This window comes from Meles meles, chromosome 3 (genome assembly GCF_922984935.1).
Source record: "Meles meles chromosome 3, mMelMel3.1 paternal haplotype, whole genome shotgun sequence".
Taxonomy (NCBI): Eukaryota; Metazoa; Chordata; class Mammalia; order Carnivora; family Mustelidae; genus Meles; species Meles meles.
Window position 1 is genome coordinate 50,637,483 of NC_060068.1, and position 26,051 is coordinate 50,663,533.

At 37.0% G+C, this 26,051-nt stretch overlaps 1 protein-coding gene across 1 annotated transcript in view; it reads left to right on the forward strand.

Moving 5' to 3' along the window:
- TMEM232 (transmembrane protein 232) overlaps nt 1-26,051 on the forward strand; it is a 278,358-nt gene that overhangs the window by 115,336 nt on the left and 136,971 nt on the right. The window contains exon 12 of the mRNA XM_046001143.1: nt 20,874-21,118. Within this exon, the coding sequence (XP_045857099.1) occupies nt 20,874-21,118 (245 nt within the window). The remainder of the gene's footprint in view (nt 1-20,873; nt 21,119-26,051) is intronic.

The window sequence follows — 26,051 nt, forward strand, 5'->3', positions numbered from 1 at the left end:
TACCCTATGACCCAGCAATTGCACTACTGGGTATTTACCTTAAAGATACAAACGTAGTGATCCGAAGGGGCACGTGCACCCGAATGTTTATAGCAGCAATGTCTACAATAGCCAAACTATGGAAGGAACCGAGATGTCCATCAACAGATGAATGGATAAAGAAGAGGTGGTATATATACACAATGGAATACTATGCAGCCATCAAAAGAAATGAAATCTTGCCATTTGCGATGACGTGGATGGAACTAGAGGGTATCATGCTTCGTGAAATAAGTCAATCAGAGAAAGACAACTATCATATGATCTCCCTGATATGAGGACATGGAGATGCAACATGGGAGGTTAGGGGGATAGGAGAAGAATAAATGAAACAAGATGGGATTGGGAGGGAGACAAACCATAAATGACTCTGAATCTCACAAAACAAACTGAGGGTTGCTGGGGGGAGGGGGGGATGGGAGAGGAGGAGGGGGGTTATGGACATTGGTGAGGGTATGTGCTATGGTGAGTGCTGTGAAGTGTGTAAACCTGGTGATTCACAGACCTGTACCACTGGGGATAAAAATACAGTATATGTTTATTAAAAAAATAAGAAATAAATACAAAATTAAAAAAAAAAAAACCTGTGTAAGAAAAAGCCATTGGTTTACCTGCCTAGTTAGAGTAAAAGGTTTAGGTTGAGCAGTAGTAGGCATTACATTTGAAAGTTATGTTTGGGTTAAGTTATGTTTTGGCTAATGTCTTAGAAACTTAGAGATGGTTTAATAAAAATAGAAATGCTAAGTAAAACAGTTTGGGGAGAAAATTTTTCTTTTTTCTAAATTTTTAGAACCACCACCCTCTCCCTACCCCCCTTCCCCTGGCAACCCTCAGTTTTTTTGTGAGATTAAGAGTCTCTTATGGATTGTGGGAGAAAATTTTTCTTACTGAATTTTAATAGGTGGGTAATTTGTTTTGGGTAAAATCATGTTTTACCCAAAAACATAATTTGTTTTTGGGTAAAAACAAATTAATGGGCCATATTATATCTTTTTAAAATAATGAATTATTGTCTTGAAATTTTTGGTACATTATTAGAGTAATTATCCTCAATTTATTTAAGACTCCCTATATTCACATCCTTGGCATGACTCCTTCTATACTCAAAGACTTGGCTTGACCACATGACTTGATTCGGACAGTAAGGCAATACCAATGTTACACAAGTGGAGTTTTTTTTTTAATTATTTACTTATTTTTAAAATTGTATTTATTTATTTGAGAGAGAGAGTGTGTGTGTGTGTGTGTGTGTGAGAGAGAGAGAGAGAGAGAGAGAGAGAGATAGCCAGTGATGGGGGTGGGGACAGAGGCAGAGGAAGAAGCAGAATCCCTGCCTAGCAGGGAGCCAAATGTAGGGGCTCAAGCCCAGGATCCTGGGAACATATATGCTAAGCACTATATGCATTAATTATTTAATCCTCATAAAAACCGTATGTTATTTGTATTTTCATGCTCCTGATTTTATAGATGAGGAAATTGAAATTTTAAATAAGGACATTTAAATTTTTGAAAGATGAAGTAACTTGCCCATGGATACTGTGGTAAATTACATTGTTTGCTTTTTCTAATGTTGAGCAATCATTGCATTCCTGGAATGAAAACACTTGATGATCATGTAATATCACTTTTAATATTGTCATATTTACTTTGATAATATTTTGCTCAAGATTTTGCATCCATATGAATTTTTTTTCTTATAATGTTTTTTTTTTTTAAAGATTTATTTATTTGACAGACAGAGATCACAAGTAGTCAGAGAGGCAGGCCAAGAGAGAAGGGGGTGAAGCAGACTCCGTGCTGAACAGAGAGCTCGATGCAGGCCCTATTCCAGGACCCTGGGAACATGACCTGAGCCGAAGGCAGAGGTTTTAACCCACTGAACCACCCAGGCACCCCAAGTATCTCACTCTTGACTTTGGCCTGGGTCATGATTTCAGGGTGGTGAGATTGAGCCCCAAATCCAGCTCCGTGCTCAGCATGGAGTTTAAGATTCTCTCTCTCCCTCTGCCCCTCCCCCCATTCATGTGTGCACTCTCTAAAATAAATCATCTTTTAAAAAGTTTTAAAAAACCTTGACTCTCTTGATACTGATATTCTATGTTATGTGTTTTCTCTAATTTCTAATTTTATGTTTTCTTTAATATCTGGTAGTAAATTTTTATTTCCTTCCACTAGTTTCCTTGCATTTAATGTGTTGCTCCTTTTCCAAAATTACTTAATTGTATTTCTTGTCACTGACTTGCAGCATTTTTCTAACATATGATTTTAATACTATTAATTTCCTTCTCTACATTAATTTAGATGTATCCTGAAAGTTGTGATAAGTAATATTTTAATTATCATTCAAATCAAAAGTTTCTAATTTCTACTATTATTTCTATTTTAAGCCACAGTTTACTCAAGTTCATGACTTAATGTCCACACATGGAGGTTTTTCTGTTATTTATGATTTTGATTTCTAGTTCAATTCTACCGAGCTCAGTGATGATGCTCACATTTTAAAATGTTCTTCTTTATAATAAGTGTACCTTTTGGTTGTAGTGTAATCATGGTAGCTTTCTTTTATGAGGGGTCTTTTGATTAGTGTTTGCATATATATTTCCATCTTTTTATTTCAAGCTCTCTGAATCCTTTTATGTTTAGCTCTTTGGAGAAGCAGTATTTTTTTTTTTTAACCTAAAGATTATGGTCTTTAAATTTCAATGTTTATTCTAGTTACATTTAATATCATTAAAATATATGTGTTTATTTCTACATATTGTTATTTACCATTCTATTTGTACGTCCTTTCCTTTTTTAAATCTCATTTTTTGCCTTTTTTGGGAAGATTTTTTATACCATTTCATTCCGCCTCCTTTATTTGTCTTATGGTTACACCTTTTATTTTACTTGTTACCAATGATGTTACAAAGTGAATCCTTGTGTTATTGAAGTCTAATATAAAGAAATTTAATGTTTTCCTAGGCTGTAAACTGTTTTAAAATATTTTAACTTTGGGGCACCTGGGTGGCTCAGTTGGTTAAGTGTCTGCCTTTGGCTCAGGTCATGATCCCAGGGTCCTGGGATCTAGTCCTGCATCTGGCTCCTTGCTCAGCAGAAAGTCTGCTTCTCCCTCTGCCTGCTGCTCCCCCAGCTTGTGCTGTCTCTCTCTCTGACAAATAATAAAATCTTTAAAAAAATATGTTAACTCCACTTATTTCTCCTTACTTACATGATCTTCTTGTTGAACATTTTAATTGTGTGTGTATATGGATGTTGTTTATGTGTGCATGTGTTTACAGATATCAATATATTATTTTTTACACTCAATATTCTTTAAATTTACCCACATATTTGCATGTTTCTTTCTTTACCCTTCCTTCTTGAATCTCTGACCTTCTGCATGGCATTCTTCTTCTTTTGCTCAAAGAAAACCCTTCCATATTCTTTTAGTAAGAATCTCCTGGTGTCTAATTTTGTTAATTTTCATTTACTTGAAGAGGTTTTTATTCCATTTAAATCTGAAGGGGAGGGGCACCTGGGTGGCTCAGTGGGTTAAAGCCTCTGCCTTCGGCTCAGATCATGATTCCAGGGTCCTGGGATGGAGCCCCGCATCGGGCTCTCTGCTTAGCGGGAAGCCTGCTTCCTCCTCTCTCTCTCTCTCTCTGCCTGCCTCTCTGCCTGCTTGTGATCTCTGTCTGTCAAATAAATAAACAAAATCTTTAAAAGAAAAAATCTGAAGGGTAGTTTTATTGGCTAAGAATTTTATGTTGGTATCCATATGACAAAAAGTTAGGTTCTAATAAATTGTTCTGTTTATTCTGAGGTTCTTTGCACCCTTAAAATGGAGTTCTTTGCATCATTTTTATGACTTTGGTCATAAAGATTTTTTTCAGTTTATTATTAGATGATATTTTCCTAATGTTAAATTGCGTATTAACATGTCTATAGTGGGTTTCAGGAATAATAATGGCCAAATGACCAAAGTGGTCAAGTGACCAAAGTGATTAACATCTATGCAGTTCTCAGTTTTTCTCTCTGTGGTCTCTGTGCTCTGTTCTTGTGTTACTACTATGTGATCTTCTTTCCTAAATTCTACAGCTGATACTCATTCCCTTTCATGCTTAATTTCGCTGAGGAAAATAATATTCATATTGATTTCAGATTTTAAAGGATGCCTTTTTAAGGGAGTTAATCAGTGATACTGTAGAATAAGTTACACAACTAAACTTCAGGTATCTGAATAAGACAAAAGCAAAATGATATCAAAAAGAAGGAGCACATTTAGACTATAAGTGTAATGTGTTACAGCAAATATTTTGATTATATTAAAATTGTGCTTTCTTGTCTGGAATAGTCTGAACACTTTCTATATATAACTTATCGTGAAGTGTGTTTAATTTTACAGAACATGTGCCTGGTAATATCGAGGTTTCCTTTTCTTTTTTTCTTTTTGACACTAACTTGGCAACACTTACATACAGTAATAAAACTACAAAGGTTATTTATTTCTAAACCTATGAAGGCTTGTGTCTCAGATGTTTCCATCTAAAATAAAATATGTATTCTACTTTTATTTCAGTTGATGCAGATGTCTGTGTTTATAGGACAACCTTTGTTTATTCTTTCCCTCCTAACACCTTGTTGCCAGAAGCTTTCATCATGTAAGGTCATCATTGTATTACCTACACAGAGTGAAACAAAGCCTTAATGATAAACTATTGTACATTATAGTGGGAAGGATTTGTTTCAGAAGGATTGACTATACCTCCATTTTTATGGAATTAAGTAGAAATTTTCTCTTTTCGTGCTTTAAAAGTAAATGTGTAATTCATATGATAAACTATTCAATTTAATGAATAAAATTTTGTACTTAATACCTCAATTTATCTGCATCCCTGATAAATCTTTAACTAACTATACTATATGCTCTCATGTCTTGCACGTTTTTAAAATCCAGAATAGCATCCTATCATCTATAAATCTTGTTATATCTCTTGTTATATCTGTTCATGAACTTTGATGCTTAATGGAGGTTACAGGAGAGGTGAAATATTTAATAGAGTATTTGAAACGAAAAACAATTCTAAATAGATCCCTAAACATGAACATTCATCTGACAAATTCAATATAAACCCAACTGTTGCCTGAGAATTTGGGAAAGAAATCAAAAACTGTCACATACTCATAGTGGCATAATAAACAAAAGTTAATTGATGTGCTTTGTTTGAAATACTTCCAGGGAGACTTGCAATGAGCAAGACTCTTCTGTACAGGCAATTCAGCAGCATATGTTGGCACATCTAGGAAAAGTCATCAAGTATAAATGCTTTCTTCCATCTGGTATATGACCTAAAATATCAAAAAGAAGTATGTAAAGCTAAAATGAATATGTGACTTTATTCAGTGTACCTTTGACTCATCAGGTAATGCACTTTGTGGTCAATGTTTCATGGTGAGATCTTTAAACTAAAATTTATTTTTATTCTTAATGATATTCTTATACTCCTAATGTACTCTATAAAGTGGCAAAATAGAATAAACAACACGATTAGATTCTATTCTCTCAGTACCTCCCTCTCTTCTCCTCCACATATGGCTCTTCTTTTGACATAAATGAACCTCTGAATGTGGAAAAGGAGATGTCTTTTTGGAAGAGTACAGTCTCTTTGAAAACTTACCAGTAGAATTCTAATGTAACAGGATACGCTGTTTTAAGAGAACAAAACTATTTGTAGAACTTATAGTGAGCCAGGCACTGTGCTAAGTGTTTACATATATTAACTCACCTGTGCTCCATAACTCTCCCACCACCTCCATCACACACAAAGATGGGAGTGTCTGAGTCTAAACGCAATTTAAATAAGTGGCGGGTGGTGGATGCATCTATGAGTGGCTTAACCTAAAGGCTCTTCTATTTCCAGTCTGCCATGTCCTCTCTCCAAAATTAAATACAAATAAGGCAGTAACGTTTATGGAAGAATTTTTGTATATCAGACAGTGTGCTAGAAAATGTATTCAATTTTTCATGTTTAACCTTTATAATAACACTATAAAGGGGAGTATTATTATCACTCCATTTTAGGAATAAGAAAACATGCTCAGAGAGGTTGAATAACTTGTGCAAGATCACACAACTGGAAAGATGGATATTCACATCTTGGTGCTTTTTTTAATCTATTATATTATTTCTTCTTAGACTTTAAGATATATAGGACTAGGGCTTGAAATTCTGTATTTATAAATGCCCCCCCAGGTAATGACAGATAATGATGAACTAAGGACCACATTTTAATAGTCAGGAGTTTCTCATGCTGTCCTCTCTTTGGAGATTTTGTAACTCCTGTAGGAAATAATCTTTTGGAACTATATATGACTCACTTTAAATTTTGAAATTTAAAGAATAAAATTGTCATTTTCCCCCTGAAAACAAGTTAAATATACCTAGCTCTAGGATTACTTAAGGAGATGTGGAGAAACAACAGAGGGAGATGAAAGAAACAGAATTTGCTATAAACTCTGCTGCAATAGCTACCATCCTATTTCTTTCTTTTTCATTCTCTCATATCAAGCAGAGTGTGAGTTAGCTTACATGTTGACGTGTTTGCTACATTTCCTTAATTATTGACAGAAAATTTAAAACTCTGGAGAGACTCGATTTATTTAGCATTGCTACTATGTCGTGATTCCTTAGAGAATTTCCTTTGTACTGATTTATGCATCTGCTTGCTAACTTACATAAATGCTGGTTTTTTACCACCATTGTGCCCAATACAAAGACAAAAGGGTGTGTATCTGCCCTTACACATGGCTATATCATGTGTGTGAGAGAAATATTTTTTAACACCACCTTCCCAACTTTAATACTAAATGTGTAAAATTAGCATAAATGTTCAGGAATAGCTATTCATTTCTTAGTAAAAAATGTTGTTTCAATAATGCAGTAAGGAAAATTTCAAATTTTAAAGCCTACCAGGGCATTGCTAGAAAGTAGGGACATATGATAAAAATGTAAATAATGGGGGCACCTGGGTGGGTCAGTGGGTTGAGCCTCTGCCTTCAGCTCAGGTCATGCTCTCAGGGTCCTGGGATCAAGCCCCACATCGGGCTCTCTGCTCAGCAGGAAGCCTGCTTCCTCCTCTCTCTCCCTGCCTGCCTCTCTGCCTACTGGTGATCTCTCTCTGTCAAATAAATAAATAAAATCTTTTAAAAAATGGAAATAATGTATAAATAATGTTTATAAATGGAGTTTGAAGTAATGTTTATTGGTAGGACGAGTAGTAGTGAATTAATGATTTTGGAATCTGTTGTAAGGAATAGTCATTAATATTTTGTGTTGTCTACTCCCATGAAGTAAAGATATATATTTATATGTAGTTGGCATTTAAGTCTCTGAATTATAACATTAGAATAATGGCTTTAAGTGAAGGAAGACTCTAAAAAAGAAATGATTCTATTTCACAAATTTGCTAATGTAAAAGTGACAATATAACATAATTGTTTTCAGTCTGGCAAGTCTTCTATGGGGTGATCTGCAAAGTCTGGAGCATTAGTATTCTGTCTCAGGGAATTCCTGGATACTTGTTGAACTTCTCGCTGTATGCTAAGTCAACCCTCACAAAACTCAGAGTGGTTATTATTATCTCCATATCACAAATGAAAAACAAGACAGAACTAAACCAAAGACAAAACATAGGCCTAGAGAGGTAACATTTTCCAAAGTTCTCACCCTCAACTAATAAATGGAAATGCCAGAACTGATATCAGATCTAATCGCAAAGCCCATACTATTTGCTGGTTCTTCCTCCAGGAAAGCAATAAAACAAAATATTTTCTAGATAAGTTAAATATGCATTTGGTTGATATTTGATACTATACTTCCATTAGTCGAATGCCTTGAACATCAATGGGAGAGAGAAATTTACCTGGGATTTCAATGAGTAAACCATGACGAGAGATGTAGAAAGGCCTTCATTTTGCTTTGAAAGAATTGGCATCTGGATCTACAACTTTTCTGGTCTGGGAAGTAATAAAACAAGGGGTAGCCAAATGAGTCATGATAAAAGACAGCATCAATATTCTGTAATGCAGGGTAATGTTATGTCTGAAAACAATGTGTTTTTTTACCAGAAATTTACCCCAATTTTTTTTTTGGTTCATTCATTTACTTACACATTTATTGTTCCATTGCTCTTTTTTAAAAAAAGATTTTATTTATTTATTTGAGCGAGCGAAAGAGCATGCAAGAGAGCCAGCAATATCAGGGAAAGGGGGTGGGGGTGGAAGGAGAGCAGAGGGAGAGGAAGAAGCAGACTCTCCGCTGAGCAGGGAGCAGGGGCTTGAATCTGAGACCCTGAGGTTATGACCTGAAGGTTATGCCTTCTTTGAAGGCAGGCATTTAACTGATTGAGCCACCCAGGTGCCCCTCATCCATCACTCCTATAATGCAAGAGCTCATAGTAAAATATTTGCACAATATTACATATTATTATTGATTTTGAAGTATCTTTTCTTATTAAAAAATTTGAGCCAGGGAAGGTAAGCAGAATAAATTGTATTGGTAAACCACCCTGCCTGCACCCAGACCACCATGGCTGGAGGTTTTCCATGCATCTGGTCTCTGAGGAGGTATGCAAGTGGGAGGGGAACCAGGGCAGAGCTTTGGTGGCCAGAATCAGATGGGGGCTGCTGATTCTGGAGTGCTCCTACCCAAGCAGATTTATTCAAATCAAGCAACTGTCGTAATGCTTTCCTGTAACTCCTCCCAGAATACCTCAGCTGCCTCTAATCTAGCTAAATCCACCACCCACACAAGTGGTAATGCTCTGCATTGAACAGCTAGTCTCGTCTCTGTTCTGTATCTCTGCTCTTACGAGACTGCAGCCAAGAAACATCTCCAGTAGTCCTTCCTTATCAGCAGTTTAGCTTTCAGAGCTTTTAGTTACCGTGGTCACCCATGGTCCAGAAGCAGATGAAGCTCATGACCAGTCATCAGAAGGTCAATAATAGCTTAATGCTACTTCACAGCGCCTGCGCCATTCACCTCCCATCTTATCACATAGGCATGTTAACATCTTGCATGACCACAAGAGGAAGGGTGAGTATGGGGCAATAAGAAATGTTGAGAGATAAAGAGAGACCCATTCACTAACCTTGTATTACAGAATATTGTTACAATTGTTCTGTTATTACAGTTGTTAATCTCTTAAGGTGCCTAATTTATAAATTAAACCCCATCATAGGTCTGTATATATAGTGAAAAGCATATATAGGGTTCAGTAGTATTATGATTTCAGGCATTCACTGAGGGTCTTGGAACACATCGCCACAGATAAGGGGGGAGGGTCACCTATACCTCCCCGTTTTCTAAATCCAATCCAGATGGTGTATAGACATCCATAGTGACAAGGAACAAACAGGTTTTCTTTGAATTTTTTAAATTCTATACCTTATTTTATTGACACAGAAAATGTTGAGGATCCTAAAATTGAATGGTTTGGAGAGCATGTGAAGGGTTTGTCTAGAAAATGAATCCCAATATTAAATCTGCTGGCATTTCAACTACAAGATGAAGGGAAACAACATCCAAAATTAGTGATGAGGTGATATTCTTTCATGGTTTAAGAAGTACAAGACACATAAAACCGTACCTAAAGATGAGAATAGATTTTGTCTCATCTAGAAACAAAGGATGAAAAAAATATCGAAAAGAGATTTTGTTTCCACTTGGTTCATTAATGCTGTAAAATAGGTAATACAAAAAGCTTCTAAGATTCTATTTATAGGTACATTAAAAGGTACTTCCAGGTGTTACTGTAATTCCTTAATGTTTCAGCTGTATTAATTTAAGGCCAGTGTGCTCTAGATATCACTGTTTATTGAGAAGTGAACTCTTTCTTTTGAGGTTTTGGATTTTACATCACGTTTGACTTTTTATATAGTAACTGACATGTACCAGGGTAGTGATGGACTGTTTACCCCAAATCCAAGCATGATGAATAAATTTTGCTTATATATTTACCACCTATTCCTACTCAATAAAAGTGTGATTCATTTAGCTAAAATGATTACAAAACGTGCATCGACCTCAACTAATTTCAAAATACTTTTTATTTCTGCGTATGTTGAATACTTTTTACAATTGAAAAAATGATCTGTTTTGAAGGTAAAATTGACACATCTTGAAATTAAAAAGACAAATACATGAATCAAACTGTAAACCAAATATGGGAAGTGAAGAGTGGAAACTTAAATTCAGAATTTTTGTACTCTTTCTGTAAATACTTTTTGAAGAGACTCTATGAATCAGAATGGTCTCATTTGGAAAGCTTTCTGCTATCTGTCAATATTTTTAGATAGTTAAAACCTGGTCCTAAGCCTGAAGTGTGCTGAATTCAGGAAAGTAAATCTTTCACAGCTGCCTTGAGGCAGAGAAACCTTTTTAAAAATAGATACTCCTTAAAGTCTTTTATTCACATGGTCACACATTGATGACTACATATTCTAGTATCTAATATCGTCACAGTAGTCTTGATAACTGAGGTCATTTTTTTTTTTTAATCTTTAGAAATACACCCTGGAACAACCATATTAAACAGATCTCAAGCTACTGAGTATGTGATTGAACTTACATTTTGTTTCATACGTGAACGTTGTATATCTATTTTGGATTATATATTGTGTTTGTGTATTTATGCCTTTGTTCATAGTAACTTCTCAGGCTGTGGAATTGATTTGTACTGGACACAAACAGTAAACAAGAAGAAATGGCTAGAAAAATGTAGGTACTGTAATTACCTTTTAACAGATGAACCTGCAGACTTTGAGACATTAACTAATTTCCTCTAAGTCACCACAGCTACAAAAATGTCCTAGACACAGTTTAATTTTTTATTTCAAATTGAATGCTGTTTCTGTGATTTCAGTCTAGTTAATAATCAAGATATGCAACAACTGGGATTAGTATAGACATAATTGTTTGCTTATACTGTATATTATAAACATACATAGTTTTGCATTTTACTCTTTCCCATCCTCCAGAGCTTCCACAGTAATCCCCATTTACTTACGTGCCTCTGGTTATTTTCTTCATTGCTTTAACCCTTTATGTTTTTCAGTTTTTATTATGAGATTGTTCTAAATTTTTCCCACTATAATTTTGTCTAAATGCAATTGTCCATCTTTAAATAGTAATTTGATTGAGTCAAACCTGATCTGGACAGCCTTAAGAGTTTAAGTTGGATGTTCATATGCAGGGAAACATTTTCTTTTCTTTTTTTTTTAAAGATTTTATTTATTTATTTGACAGACAGAGATCACAACTAGGCAGAGAGGGAGGCAGAGAGAGGGGGAAGCAGGCTCTCCACTGAGCAGAGAGCCCGATGCGGGGCTCCATCCCAGGACCCTGGGATCATGACCTGAGCCAAAGGCAGCGGCTTAATCCACTGAGCCACCCAGGTGCCCCTGCAGGGAAACATTTTCTATTCCTTAATTTTCTACCACACAATAAATAGGCATAGAAAATGAATCCTGAGTGACTGGTAATAAACTGCCCGAAGATGGTAATATTGAATAAAAAATGTAAAAAATTTAATGCAAGGAGGAAGCCTCCAGTTTATTTAAAAAAGAATTCCTAACATGAACATATTGTGAACATTTTTAAAAAATGTAACATGAGATTTTGATACTTACATCTTCATTTATCATTACCAATTCTAGCCAGAGAAAATATGCCTCTAGCCATTTTAAAAGAAGGTTTAATTAAAAATCAGTCATGGACATTATTGAACATAAATAGGAAATTTCAGAAAATAGCACAGTTCTGACTAAAAACTGCTTAAGCATTGTGGAAATTTTTATTAGGTCTTTTTTTTTTTAAAGATTAGAACATATTAAATTTAATTTAAATATAAATCATAGAACATCCCCAATGTGAGCTAAATACAAAGTCCTTTTCTGTTTCTCCTTAACACAAATTTTGTTCAAAGAAAGTTTAGATTTCTGTTGGTTTCAATGAAAGTTTAGATTATGTATAGAGAGATGAAATTCAACTGATTGCTAAGTTTCTTTATTAAAAAAATTAACATATAATGTATTATTTGCCCCAGGGTACAGGTCTGTGAATCATCAGGCTTACACTCTCACAGCACTCACCATAGCATCTACCCTCCCCAATATCCATAACCCAGCCACCCTATCTCTACCCCCCATGTCCCAGCAACGCACAGGGTATTGTGTGAGATTGAGTCTCTTATGGTTTATCTCCCTCCCAATCCCATTTTGTTTGTTTTTCCTTCTATACCCCGCCACAGCCTCCTGCCCTGCCTTTCAAGTTCCTCTTATCAGAGAAATCATGTGATATCTTTCTCTAATTGACTTATTTTGCTCAGCATAATACCCTCTAGTTCCGTCCATGCAGCTTTAAATGGCATGATTCTGTTTTCTGATGGCTGCATAGTATTCCATTATATATATATTTACCACCTCTTCTTTATGCATTCATCTGTTGAGGGATATCTAGGTTCTTTCCATAGTATGGCTATTGTGGACATTGCTACTAAAAACATTCAAGTGCACGAGCCCCTTTGGATCACTACATTTCTATTTTTTTTTAAAGATTTATCTTGAAAGAAGTTGCCACAGCAACTTCTTTCAAGATAGGTCTCCAAAGGCAAAGGAAACAAAAGCGAAAATGAACTTTTGGGACTTCATCAAGATCAAAAGCTTCTGCACAGCAAAGGAAACAGTCAACAAAACAAAGAGGCAACCCACGGAATGGGAGAAGATATTTGCAAATGACAGTACAGACAAAAGATTGATATCCAGAATCTATAAAGAACTCTTCAAACTCAACACACACAAAACAGATAATCATATCAAAAAATGGGCAGAAGACTTGAACAGACACTTCTCCAATGAAGACATACAAATGGCTATCAGACACATGAAAAAATGTTCATCATCACTAGCCATCAGGGAGATTCAAATTAAAACTACATTGAGATACCACCTGACACCAGTTAGAATGGCCAAAATTAGCAAGACAGGAAACAACGTGTGTTGGAGAGGATGTGGAGAAGGGGGAACCCTCTTACACTGTTGGTGGGAATGCAAGTTGGTGCAGCCACTTTGGAGAACAGTGTGGAGATTCCTGAAGAAATTAAGAATAGAGCTTCCCTATGACCCTGCAATTGCACTGCTGGGTATTTACCCCAAAGATACAGATGTAGTGAAAAGAAGAGCCATCTGTACCCAATGTTTATTGCAGCAATGGCCACGGTAGCCAAACTGTGGAAAGAACCAAGATGCCCTTCAACGGATGAATGGATAAGGAAGATGTGGTCCATATACACAATGGAGTATTATGCCTCCATCAGAAAGGATGAATACCCAACTTTTGTAGCAACATGGACGGGACTGGAAGACTGGTCTCACTTATTTGTGGAGCATAACAAAGAATACGGTGGACATGGGGAGATGGAGAGGAGAGGGAGTTGAGGGAAACTGGAAGGGGAGATGAACCATGAGAGACTATGGACTCTGAAAAACAACCAGAGGGTTTTGAAAGGGCAGGGGGGTTGGGAGGTTGAGGAACCAGGTGGTGGGTAATAGGGAGGGCACGTGCTGCACGGAGCACTGGGTGTGGTGCAAAAACAATGAACACTGTTACGCTGAAAATAAACAAATAAAAAAAAAAGATTTTATTTATTTGACAGAGATCACAAGTAGGCAGAGAGGCAAGCAGAGAGAGAGAGAGGAGGAAGCAGGCTCCCTGCCTAGGAGAGAGCCCGATGTGGGACTTGATCCCAGGAACCTGAGATCATAACCTGAGGTGAAGGCAGAGGCTTAACCCACTGAGCCACCCAGGTGCCCCACATTTCTATTTTCGGGGTAAATACCCAGTAGTGGGATTGCTGGGTCATATGGTAGCTCTATTTTTAACTTTTTGAGAACATCCATACTGTTTTCGAGAGTGGATGCACCAGCTTGCATTCCCACAAAAGGAAAGTTTCCCCTTTCTCCACATCCTTGTCAACATTTGTCGTTTGCTGACTTGTTAATTTTAGCCATTCTGACTGGTGTGAGGTGATATCTCACTGTGGTTTTGATTTGTATTTCCCTGATGCCAAGTGATGTTGACCACTTTTTCATGTGTCTATTGGCCATCTGGATGTCTTCTTTGCAGAAGTGTCTTTTCATGTCCTCTGCCCATTTCTTGGTTGGATTATTTGTTCTTTGGGTGTTGAGTTTGATCAGTTTTTTATAGCTTTTGGATACTAGCCCTTTATCTGATATGTCATTTGCAAATATCTTCTCCCATTCTGTCAGTTGTCTTTTGGTTTTGTTGACTGTTTCCTTTGCTGTGTAAAAGCTTTTGGTAATGACAAAGTTCCAATAGTTCATCTCTGCCCTTGCTTCCTTTGCCTTTGGTGATGTTTCTAGGAAGAAGTTGCTGCAGCTGAGGTCGAAGAGGTTGCTTCCTGTGTTCTCCTCAAGGATTTGGATGGCTTCCTGTCTCACATTGAGGTCTTTCATCCATTTTGAGTCTATTTTTGTGTGTGGTATAAAGAAATGCTCTAGTTTCATTTCCTGCATGTGGCTGTCCAATTTTCCCAACACCATTTGTTGAAGAGACTGTCTTTTTTCCATTGGACATTCTTTTCTGCTTTTTCAAACATTAGTTGACCATAGAGTTGAGGATCTATTTCTGGGCTCTCTATTTTGTTCCTTTGGTCTATATGCCCATTTTCATGCCAGTACCGTACTGTGTTGATGATGACAGCTTTGTAATAGAGCTTAAAGTCTGGGATTGTGATGCCACCAACTTTGGTTTTCTTTTTCAACATTCCTTTGGCTACATGGGGTCTTTTCTGGTTCACAAAAATTTTAAGATTATTTGTCTCATTTCTTTGAAAAAAAGTTGATGGTATTTTGATAGGGATTGTGTTAAGTGTGTAGACTGCTTTAGGTAGCATATTTTCACAATATTTGTTCTTCCAATCCAGGACCATGGAACATTTTTCCATTTCTTTGTGTCTTCCTCAATTTCTGTCATGAGTACTTTATAGTTTTCTGAGTACACATTCTTTGCCTCTTTGGTTAAGTTTATTCTTCAGTATCTAATGGTTTTGGGTGCGATTATAAATGGGATTGACTCTTTAATTTCTCTTTCTTTTTTCTTGCTGTTTGTGTATAGAAATGCCACTGATTTCTGAGCATTGATTTTATATCATGACACTACTGAATTCCTGTATGAGTTCTAGCAGTTTTGGAGTGGAGTCTTTGGGTTTTCCACATATAGTATCATATCATCTGCAAAGAGTGAGAGTTTGACTTCTTCTTTGCTTATTCGGATGCCTTCTATTTCTTTTTGTTGTCTGATTGCCAAGGCTAAGACTTCTAGTACTATGTTGAATAGCAGTAGTGATAGTGGACAGCCCTGCTGTGTTCCAGAGCTTAGGGGAAAGCTCTCAGTTTTTCCCCATTAAGAATGATATTCACTGTGGGTTTTTCATAGATGGCATTGATGATATTGAGGCATGTACCCTCTATCCTTACACTGAAGAGTTTTGATCAAGAAAGGATGCTGTACTTTGTCAAATGCTTTTTCAGCACTTGCAAATATCCTATAGTTCTTATTGTTTCTTTTCTTAATGGGTTGTATCACGTTGATTGATTTGCAGATGTTGTACCAACCTTGCAGCCCAGGAATAAATCCCACTTGGTCATGGTGAATAATCCTTTTGATGTATTGTTGGATCCTATTGACTAGTATTTTAGTGAGAATTTTTGCATCTGTGTTCATCAGAGATATTGGTCTATAAATCTCTTTTTTGAAGGGATCCTTGTTTGTGATCAAGAGATCAAGGTTTTGGGATCCAGGTAATGCTGTCCTCATAAAATGAGTTTGGAAATTTTCTTTCCATTTCCATTTTTTGAAACAGTTTCAGGAGAATAGTTATTAATTCTTCTTTAAATGTTTGGTAGAATTCCCGGGAAGCCATCTGGCCCTGGGCTCTTGTTTGTTGGGAGATTTTTGATGACTGCTTCAGTCTCCTTACTGGTTATGGGACTGTTCAGGTTTTCTATTTCTTCCTGGTTCAGTTTTGGTAGTTTATACATCTCTAGGGATGCATCCATTTCTTCCAGATTGTCAAATTTGCAGGCATATGGTTGTACATATGTTCTTATAATTGTTTGTATTTCTTCGGTGTTGGTTGTGATCTCTCCTTTTTCATTCATGATTTTATTAATTTGGGTCCTTTCTCTCTTCTTTTTGATAAGTCTGGCCAGAGGTTTATCAATCTTATTAATTCTTTCAAAGAACCAGCTCCTAGTTTCGTTGATCTGTTCTAGTGTTTTTTGGTTTCTGTTTCATTGATTTCTGCTCTGATCTTTATGATTTCTCTTCTCCTGCTGGGTTTAGGTTTTCTTTGCTGTCCTTTCTCCAGCTCCTTTTGGTTTAGGGTTAAATTGTGTACTTGAGACCTTTCTTGTTTCTTGAGAAAGTCTTGTATTACTATATACTTTCCTCTGAGGACCGCCTTTGTGGTTTCCCAAAGATTTTGAACACTTTTGTCTTCATTTTCATGAATTTTTAAATTCTTCTTTAATTTCCTGGTTGACCAGTTCATTCTTCAGTAGGATGCTCTTTAGCCTCCATGTATTTGAGATCTTTCCAAGTTTCCTCTTGTGATTGAGTTCTAGTTTCAGAGCATTGAGGTCTGAAAATATGCAGGGAATGATCCCAATCTTTTGGTACTGGTTGAGACCTGATTTGTGACCCAGAATACAATCTATTCTGGAGAATGTTCCATGTGCACTAGAGAAGATTGTGTATTCTGTTGCTTTGGGATGGAATGTTCTGAATATATCTGTTATGTCCATCTCGTCCAGTGTGTCATTTAAAGCCTTTATTTCCTTGCTGGTCTTTTGCTTCAATGACCTGTCTATTTTGGGGGGGGGGGGTTGCTGTTAAAGTCCCCTATTGTTATTGTATTATTGTCAATGTGTTTCTTTGATTTTGTTATTAACTGGTTTATATAATTGGCTGCTCTCATGTTAGGGTCATAGATATTTAAAATTTTTAGATCTTCTTGTTGCACGGACCCTTTAAGTATGATAAGTGTCCTTCCTCATCTCTTATTATAGTCTTTGGTTTAAAATCTAATTTGTCTGATATAAAGATTGCCATCCCACCTTTCTTTTGATATCAATTAGCATGGTAAACTGTTTTCCACCCCATCACTTTAAATCTGGAGGTGTCTTTGGGTCTAAAACGAGTTTCTTGTAGACAGCATATTGATGGGTTTTGTTTTTTTATCCATTCTGATACCCAGTGTCTTTTGATTGGGGCATTTAGCCCATTTACATTCAGGGTAACTATTGAAAGATATGAATTTAGTGCCATTATATTGCCTGTAAGGTGGCTGTTACTGTATATTGTCTCTCTGTTACTTTCTGGTCCACTACTTTCAGACTCTCTCTCTGCTTAGAGGACCCCTTTGAATATTTCCTGTAGGACTGGTTTGTGGTTTGCAAATTCTTTTAATTTGCCCTGGAAGCTTTTTATCCCTCCTATTTTCAATGACAACCTAGCCGGATATAGTATTCTTGGCTGCATATTTTTCTTTTTTTGTGCTCTGAATATATCATGCCAGTCCTTTCTGGCCTGCCAGCTCTCTGTGGATAAGTTTGCTATCAGTCTAATATTTCTACCATTGTATGTACAGACATCTTGTCCCGAGCTGCTTTCAGGATTTTCTCTTTGTCATTAAGACTTGTAAGTTTTACTATCTGATGATGGATGTATACTTATTTTTATTGATTTTAAGGGGGATCTCTGTGCCTCATGTATTCTGATGCCTGTTTCCTTCCCCAGATTGGGGGATTTCTCACTCTAATTTGCTCCAATATACCTTCTGCCCCCCTCTCTCTTCTTCTTCTTCTTCTGGAATCCCAATTATTCTAATATTGTTTCAAATTATGGTATCACTTATCTCTTGAATTCTCCCCTCATGGTCCAGTAGTTGTTTTTCTCTCTTTTGCTCAGCTTCTTTATTCTCTGTCATTTGGTCTTCTCTATCACATTCTCTCTTCTGCCTCATTTGTCCTAGCAGTAAGAGTCTCCATTTTTTATTGCACCTCCTTAATAGCTTTTTTTTTTATTTCAAGTTGTCTAGATTTTAGTTCTTTTATTTCTCCAGAAAGGGATTCTCTAATATCTTCTATGCCTTTTCTGAGCCCAGCTAGCACTTTGATAATTGTCATTCTGAACTTTAGTTCTGACATATTACTAATGTCCATATTGATTACATCCCTAGCCATCAGTACTGCCTCCTGTGTTTGTGTGTATGTGTGTGTGTGTGTGTGTGTGTGTGTGTGTGTGTGTGTGTGGTGAGTTTTTCTGCCTTGTCATTTTATCCAATAAGAATAGATGAATGAGAGAGCAAAATACTAAAGGGGTGGCAAAGTCCCTAGAAAAATATATACTAACCAAATCAGAAGTGACCCAAAACCGGGGGAAGAAGAAAGAGGGAAAAATAAAAAAAATGTATATATTAGACTGTTGAATAGAACAGAGGCACCTACTTGATTTTGGGTGTATTCTGGTCTCTTAGAAGAAACTACCTCCCATAATTTTAAAGAAAGAAAAACTTATATATATACAAAAATAAGAATAAACATGATGAGGGTATGCAATATGACTGTAAAGATGAAAACAAAATACTCTGAAAAAGGAATTGATAAGGAAAAAGAAAAAAAAAGGAGGAGAGAATGTGATCAGGCTGGAGACTAGAACAAAGCCATGTGCTAGATTTAGGGTATATTTTGATCTATTAGAAGAAATTGTATCCCAAAATTTTAAAGAAAAAAAAAGCCTATATGTATACAAGAAATAAGGTTAAATACAATGAAGGGATAAAATATGACTATGACAATGAAAATTTTAAAAGATTTTAAAAAAAATTATTGATGAGGGGCGCCTGGGTGGCTCAGTGGGTTGAGCCACTGCCTTTGGCTCAGGTCATGGTCTCAGGGTCCTGCGATCGAGCCCCACATTGGGCTCTCTGCTCCACAGGGAGCCTGCTTCCCCCCCCCTTCTCTCTGCCTGCTGCTCTACTTGTGATCTCTCTCTCTCTCTCTGTCAAATAAATAAATAAAATATAAAAAAAGTTACTATAAAAAATTATTGATGAAATAAAATAGTTAAAAAACATTACAAGAGGAAAGAGGAAAAGTTTAAAAAAATAGAATAGGAGAAAATTTTAAAAAATTAACTTTGAAAGACTAAAGGACCATGGGGAAAATGCCATGAATTCTATGTGTTGCTCTGGAGATCTGCAGTTCTCATTGATCAGTGAACTTGGTCTTGGCTGGATGTTCTTCCTGATCTTCTGGGGGAAGGGCCTGTTGCTGTGATTCTCAAATGTCTTTGCCTGAAGGCAGAATTATACCACCTTTGCCAGGAGCCAGGCGAGTAATCTGTATGGTTTGGGTCTCTGGGGCTCTTGTTCCCTGAACGGGAGCTTTTGTTCCCTGAATGCTTTCCATAGAGCTTTGGGGGATGGGAATGGCATCCTCCCTATCTCCATCCTGGAGGAGCCAAGAGGTCCCACTCCTCAGTGCACCCTCAGAGAGAAGCCATCAATCCCTCCCATCTCCCTGGTCTCTGGCCACACTCCATGCTCACCTGGCCTGTGACTGAATGTTTCAATCTCTGGTGCACAGCTCCATTTGGAGTCTCCAAACCCAGCAGTTTCCTGCTCCTTGCCACTCCTCCCAGAGGTGGAAGGAGGGGGTCTCTCCAGATCTACCACTTGTGGGGTCCCTGCTTGAAGAGCAGTGGCCCAGTTGTGCCTCAGATCACGGTTTAAGGTAACTCTGAGCTGAGAGCTCACTCTTCATCTGTCTCTGTAGTCGGCGTCTCCTCTCTGATACCTGGGAACTCTGCCACACTCAGGCACCCTCAGTCTTTCTCCCCACGGGTCCTGAGACAACACAGTCCCTGTGAGGGCTCCACCCCTGTTCAGCCTCTGGAGCGATGTCCCTCAGTGGAGCAGACTTTTAAAAGTTCAAATTTTGTGCTCTACTGCTCTGCCGCTTGCCGGGAGCTGACCCCTCCCCGGCAGTCTATCTTCCCATCGCTTCAGATTCACTTCGCACATCCTACCTTTCAGAAAGTGGTTGATTTTCTGTTCTTCTATCTCCTGTTGAGTTTGTAGGTGTTCATAATGGTTTGATAACTCTCCAACTGAATTCCTAGGACCTAATATTTAAGCCTCCTACTCTTCCATCATCTTGCTTTCTCTCTGATTGCTTAATTTCTTATTAGATATTATAAATATGAAATTCAGGTATGAGAACCACACAAATTCAAGACCGAAATTATATCATTAAGGGGTACCTGAGTGGTGCAGCTGGTTAAGTGTCTGACCCTTAGTTTTGTCTTAGGTCATGATCTCAGGGTCGTGAGTCTAAGGTCATGAGATCAAGCCCCATGGTGGGCTCTGTGCTTAGTGCAGAGTCTGCTTGGGATTCTTCCTCCTTCTTCCCCCTCCCCTACTTGTGCTCTCTCTGCAAATAAATAAATCTTTAAAAAGAAAGGAAATCATATCATTAAATTTTTGAAATTTCAAGACTGTTTTTTCATGTTTAATTGTTTATTTCATTAATAACTTATAATTTTAAAAATATTTTGGGAATCTGCTTTTTTTCTTATAAAAGTTATTTTTAACAGCAAGACTGCAACATTAGGCAAAATGAATATACATTTATCTTTTATTTAAAAATGTGTCATTTTCCCTCTCATTTAATTCTGTTTCAACTGATTCACTTTTCTTTTCTTTCAACAGGCTGAGTTAAATGACCCAACTGATCCCTTCACTAATTATAGTACAAAAGTCTCATCGAATGTAGGGGATGAAACTTACTCTAAATACATAGGATGGAGAATTGCCAATGCTCTTTCCAAACTGTTCTTCCCTTCCACCGAAGCCCATGTTCTTCCTTTGAAGGAACCATTGAAAAAACAGGATCCAGGGAAATATCTGAACAAAAAGGATTCTGGGAAGAAGAGAGTTCTACGTGTTACTATAAGGTAAAATGGAGCATTATTCAAAATAGTCCTGTTACTCTAATATATGGCATTTCAAAGTCATGTAAATGATATATAATATGTGCCACATGATGTAACACATTTTCTCAAATCTTGGCCCCAACATCTCCTAGGTATTCTATCATAAGCAAGTACTCTCTTCCTAGCAACTATTTCCTCATATTTAAAATAGATAATATTATATAAAATTAATCAGTGTTTTAATATGATGAAAGCCTCCCTCCTGTAGCTGACCTTCATTTGCCTACTCTACCACTGTCTCTCCCTATCATTAATTGTTTGTGTATCCTTTCAAGGTCTATAAAATGTAAACAAAAGGAATTATATTTTAAATTGTCTCCATTTTTACATAAAAGTCAGCATACTAAATATATCATTTAGTATCTCACATTTTTTATATAACTTCATTTCTTAGAGACTTTTTTCATGCCAGTGCATAGAGAATTTTCTCATTATTATTATATTTTTAATCTATAATGATGTTTTCCTTACTATGAATGTCCCACAGTTTATTTAATCAGTTTTCTATTGGTTGGCATCTGGGTTGTTTTAGATTGTCTGGTACTATATATTACCACAGAATTTAACCTTCCACTTCCACATTAGGACTTTTTAATACATGAGAAAGTATACCTGCAGGATAAATTCTCAGAAGTGTGATTTCTGAGTCAGAGGGTATATGCCTTTGTAATTTTGGTAGATATTTTCAAACTGTCTTTCAGAGGAATTGTGCAAATTTATATCCCCCCTGCCCCAGCAATATCTGAAGTACTTGTTTGTTTTTAGTTTTTCCAGTAGAGGGTGTTGACAAACTTTTGGGTTTTTGTAATCTGAAAAGTGAAATATGGTTTCTAAATATTGTTTTCTTAAGGTGAGTGGTCTGAATAATTTTCATATGTTAAGAGCCTTTTGTTTTTCATTTATATGGGAAGTGACTATTACTTTTGCCCATTTTTCCATTGAGTTTGTTTCTTTTTCACTTAGCTTTGCTAGAACTATTTATCTGTTAATCGATGTGTCTCTTTGTCTATGGCAAGAGCTAAAAATGTTGATTTTCCCCTTCACTTCTTATCTTTAAATTTTGCTTGTAGTATTTTTTGCCTTAGTCATGTTTCTAGGTAGTATAATTTATCAATTTTTCAATATAAATCTATTTAGAAAAGCTCTCTTCATTTTGTGATTAAAATGTTGTCATATTGTTTTCTGGTACTTTTAAGGATTTATTTTGAATATTTTAGTCATCGGTCCATTTGAAGTTTGTGTGTGTGTGTGTGTGTGGTGTGAGCTGTCAATCCAGATGGCTACTCGGTCATCCTAACAATATTTATTGAATCACCTAGCTCCTTTCAATATTTATTCTGATTTAAAATGTTAACTTATTAAATACTAAGTTCTTATTTATTTTCTTTTTGTATGTTCTAAAAGAATTTCAGTAATTTGGAATTATCTGCTCTTTCAAGGTTTGATAGAATTCCCTCTTAAACCATCAGTACCTTATACCTCTTCTAAGGGTAGTTCTTTGTCACATTTTTCTATGTTCATATGGCTATTGGCAAGGCTAATTCAGCCAGAATGCACAGGTACAGCTAAATTCATTTCTTAATGTTCGAGGTCCATGCTATAAAAGCATCTGGAGTATCAACCCTGAATATCAGTCTCTTTTGTTCTTTCTCTTTTTTTTCAGTCAATTTTAGCAGATTATGCTTCCTTTGAATACTACTTATTTTATCCCCCTTTTCAGAATTATTTGGCTATAATTGACTAAAGTAGTGTATTAAGATTCCTCTGTTTCTGTGGTTATTTTCTTCCTCATCCAATTCTCATTTTGTGTATTTGCATTTTGTCTTTTTTATTCTTCTTAATTAATTTAGTGTTTTATTTATTTCATATTATTTTTCTACTGGACTAGCTTTCTGCTTAATCTAAAAGCTCAGAGTTGTATAAATCATTATTTGTGTTCCAAAATTATGAAAATGTTGTTGTCCAAAGATCGACTTTATTGGAGGTATAATAATTTGGTGGAATAAGGCCAGCAAGCAGGCTTGGCTTTTGTGTACACCAAAAGTCCACAGAAAAATAGACAAAAGCTTGAGCAGCATTCTGACATATAGTTTTGAGCATTTTTTCAGGAATTCTAAGGTCAGTGAGGAAGATTTATACATTTGAAGGGAAGGATCACACAGCCTGGACTTCAGTACTCTTGTTGGAAGAAAAAAATATTATAAAAATATTTTTCAGTATATATTATAAATATTTGTAAGGTTGCAATATATCAAAGTAAAATGAAAATGCCAGATTTAAATATCAAGGGCTTTAAGATTTAGTTTAGAATCCCCCAAAATATTCTGTATATTCTCAAGGACCAAAGACATGGAAGAAAATCAATTTCCGACCACAGAGAGAACATTGGACAAGTGTACTTTGGCTTCTCGTTAGGGTCAGTTGAAGGAAAAGATAGAAAACTAGAAAAATAGAAGAAATTGGATATTGACAAGAGGACATGAAGGATCAATAGACAGTAAAATGGCAGATGGAGATGAATGGTGCCTGCTGGGACACAGAAAGGAAAAGTAGAGAGAGAAGAGGAGACATATTGGTAATGCTTAGAATAGCAGAACAGGGAGGAATCTGTATGGCTTAGTTGGTCCAACTCTTGGTTCTGGGAATGGTCATGATCTCTCCACTGTAAGATCAAGCCCCCCTTTGGGCTCTGTGCTCACCATGGAGTATGCTTCAGATTCTCTCTTCCTCTCCCTCCTGCTTGCTCTCTCTCTCTGTGTCCCTCAAATAAATGAACAAAAGTATTCTAAAAAATAGAAGAACAAAGAAATAAATGTTATGAGCAGAAGGAAAGATGAAAGAGACAAACTGAGAAGAGATATATTAATGAAAGGTACAAATGAAGGGATGTGGACAAGGGTTTGGGATAGGGGAAGAGAACATGCAAAGTCAGAGGGAAATGAGACCAAAGAGTAGTGGGGTGTGGTTATGACTCAGAGAATTCTATAGATTTTGAAGGATTAGTCAATTAAAATTCTCACCAGAGTCTACAGTTCATTACACAAATGACAATCGTTCATCATTAATCTTTGAAAAAAATGTTATGTCCTTATCCGTTTTTCACTGCTCATTACAAGCTCTAGCAATTTAACTTAGAGTGTGTCTGGCCTGATGGAGAGGACCCCAGCAGCCTCATCATCCCTCTCTTGGGAGCATGTCATGTGGCACAGCTCAGGAGGCAGCTTTCACGTTGCACCATTCATGCTTTAGTGTGTGTGAATGGTGCCCCCTGGAGTTACGGAGTTATGCGGTTATGAATATGCCCCCTGGAGCCCTTGGGAAATTTTCTTACTGGTTGTAAAAGATAGCCCTTGGGCTCCTTGTGAAGTTGGGTTTAGGAGAAACTCCACCAAATGAGGGACTCTTAGGACCCCTACTTCTAGCCAGCTTCCTTTAGGGATAGACTCCTCTCTGGGAACAGCAGAGGTGAGTGGATTAGTGCTACAGCTCAGTGGCCTGAAGACACAGGTGAGATCAGGCCTGGCTGAACAGTCTATCCTGTCCAGTAGGAGTATGGGGATGAAATCTCTGCTTTTTAAAAAGTTGTTGAAAAGCAAACTTCAGTCTAAGCTAAGCTTTGATGAAATCTCTCTGGCTCCCTAAACACAAAGCATGGGAAATGTTAATTTCTTCCATTTGCTTGATTCTGCATCTATTCAGCCGTCTCACAGCTAGCTCCTTTTGTTGTTTTTCCACTTCCTCCCACTTCCAGGTCCACAAACTGAAATTCGTGTAGTTAATGACCATCTGAGCATGTTGAAGATTTGTAGTTAAAGCACAAAGACATAATTCAAAGCCCACTGGGTGCTCTGCTCTTTTTCACCTCTTAAAGGTCTTGGGGTGCAGGCAGGGTCCTATCACCAGTTCTTCATCAAATATTCCTCAGAAGTGTCCATTTTGTGCTTCCCACCAATAGTAAGGTGAAAGACATTAAGAAGGCCAACATTTATTTATTTATTTATTTATTTATTTATTTATTTATTTTTTGAGGCAAAATTTATGACATAGAATTACCCATTGTAATGTGAACAATTCAGTGGGACTCAACGTCGTCGAGATGTTTCACAAACAACACCTCTACCGAGATCCAAAACATTTTCATCACCCTGGAAGGAAACCCCGTACCCATTAAGCAGACAGTCCCCCTCGCCTCTCCTCCAGTCCCCAGCCACCACTCATCTTCTCCCGCTGTCACTGTGGATTGACCCTTTCTGGATGTTTCATATAAGTGGAATCATCCAACACGTGACTTCTTGTGTCCAGCTTTTTTTTTTCCCCCATTTTATTTATTTTTTCAGCGTAACAGTATTCATTCTTTTTGCACAACACCCAGTGCTCCATGCAAAACGTGCCCTCCCCATTACCCACCACCTGTTCCCCCAACCTCCCACCCTTGACCCTTCAAAACCCACAGGTTGCCCCAACCTCCCACCCCTGACCCTTCAAAACCCTCAGGTTGTTTTTCAGAGTCCATAGTCTCTTATGGTTCGCCTCCCCTCCCCAATGTCCATAGCCCGCTCCCCCTCTCCCAATCCCACCTCCCCCCAGGAACCCCCAGTTTGTTTTGTGAGATTAAGAGTCATTTATGGTTTGTCTCCCTCCCAATCCCATCTTGTTTCATTTATTCTTCTCCTATCCCCCTACCCCCCCATGTTGCTTCTCCATGTCCTCATATCAGGGAGATCATATGATAGTTGTCTTTCTCCGATTGACTTATTTCACTAAGCATGATATGCTCTAGTTCCATCCACGTCGTCGCAAATGGCAAGATTTCATTTCTTTTGATGGCTGCATAGTATTCCATTGTGTATATATACCACATCTTCTTGATCCATTCATCTGTTGATGGACATCT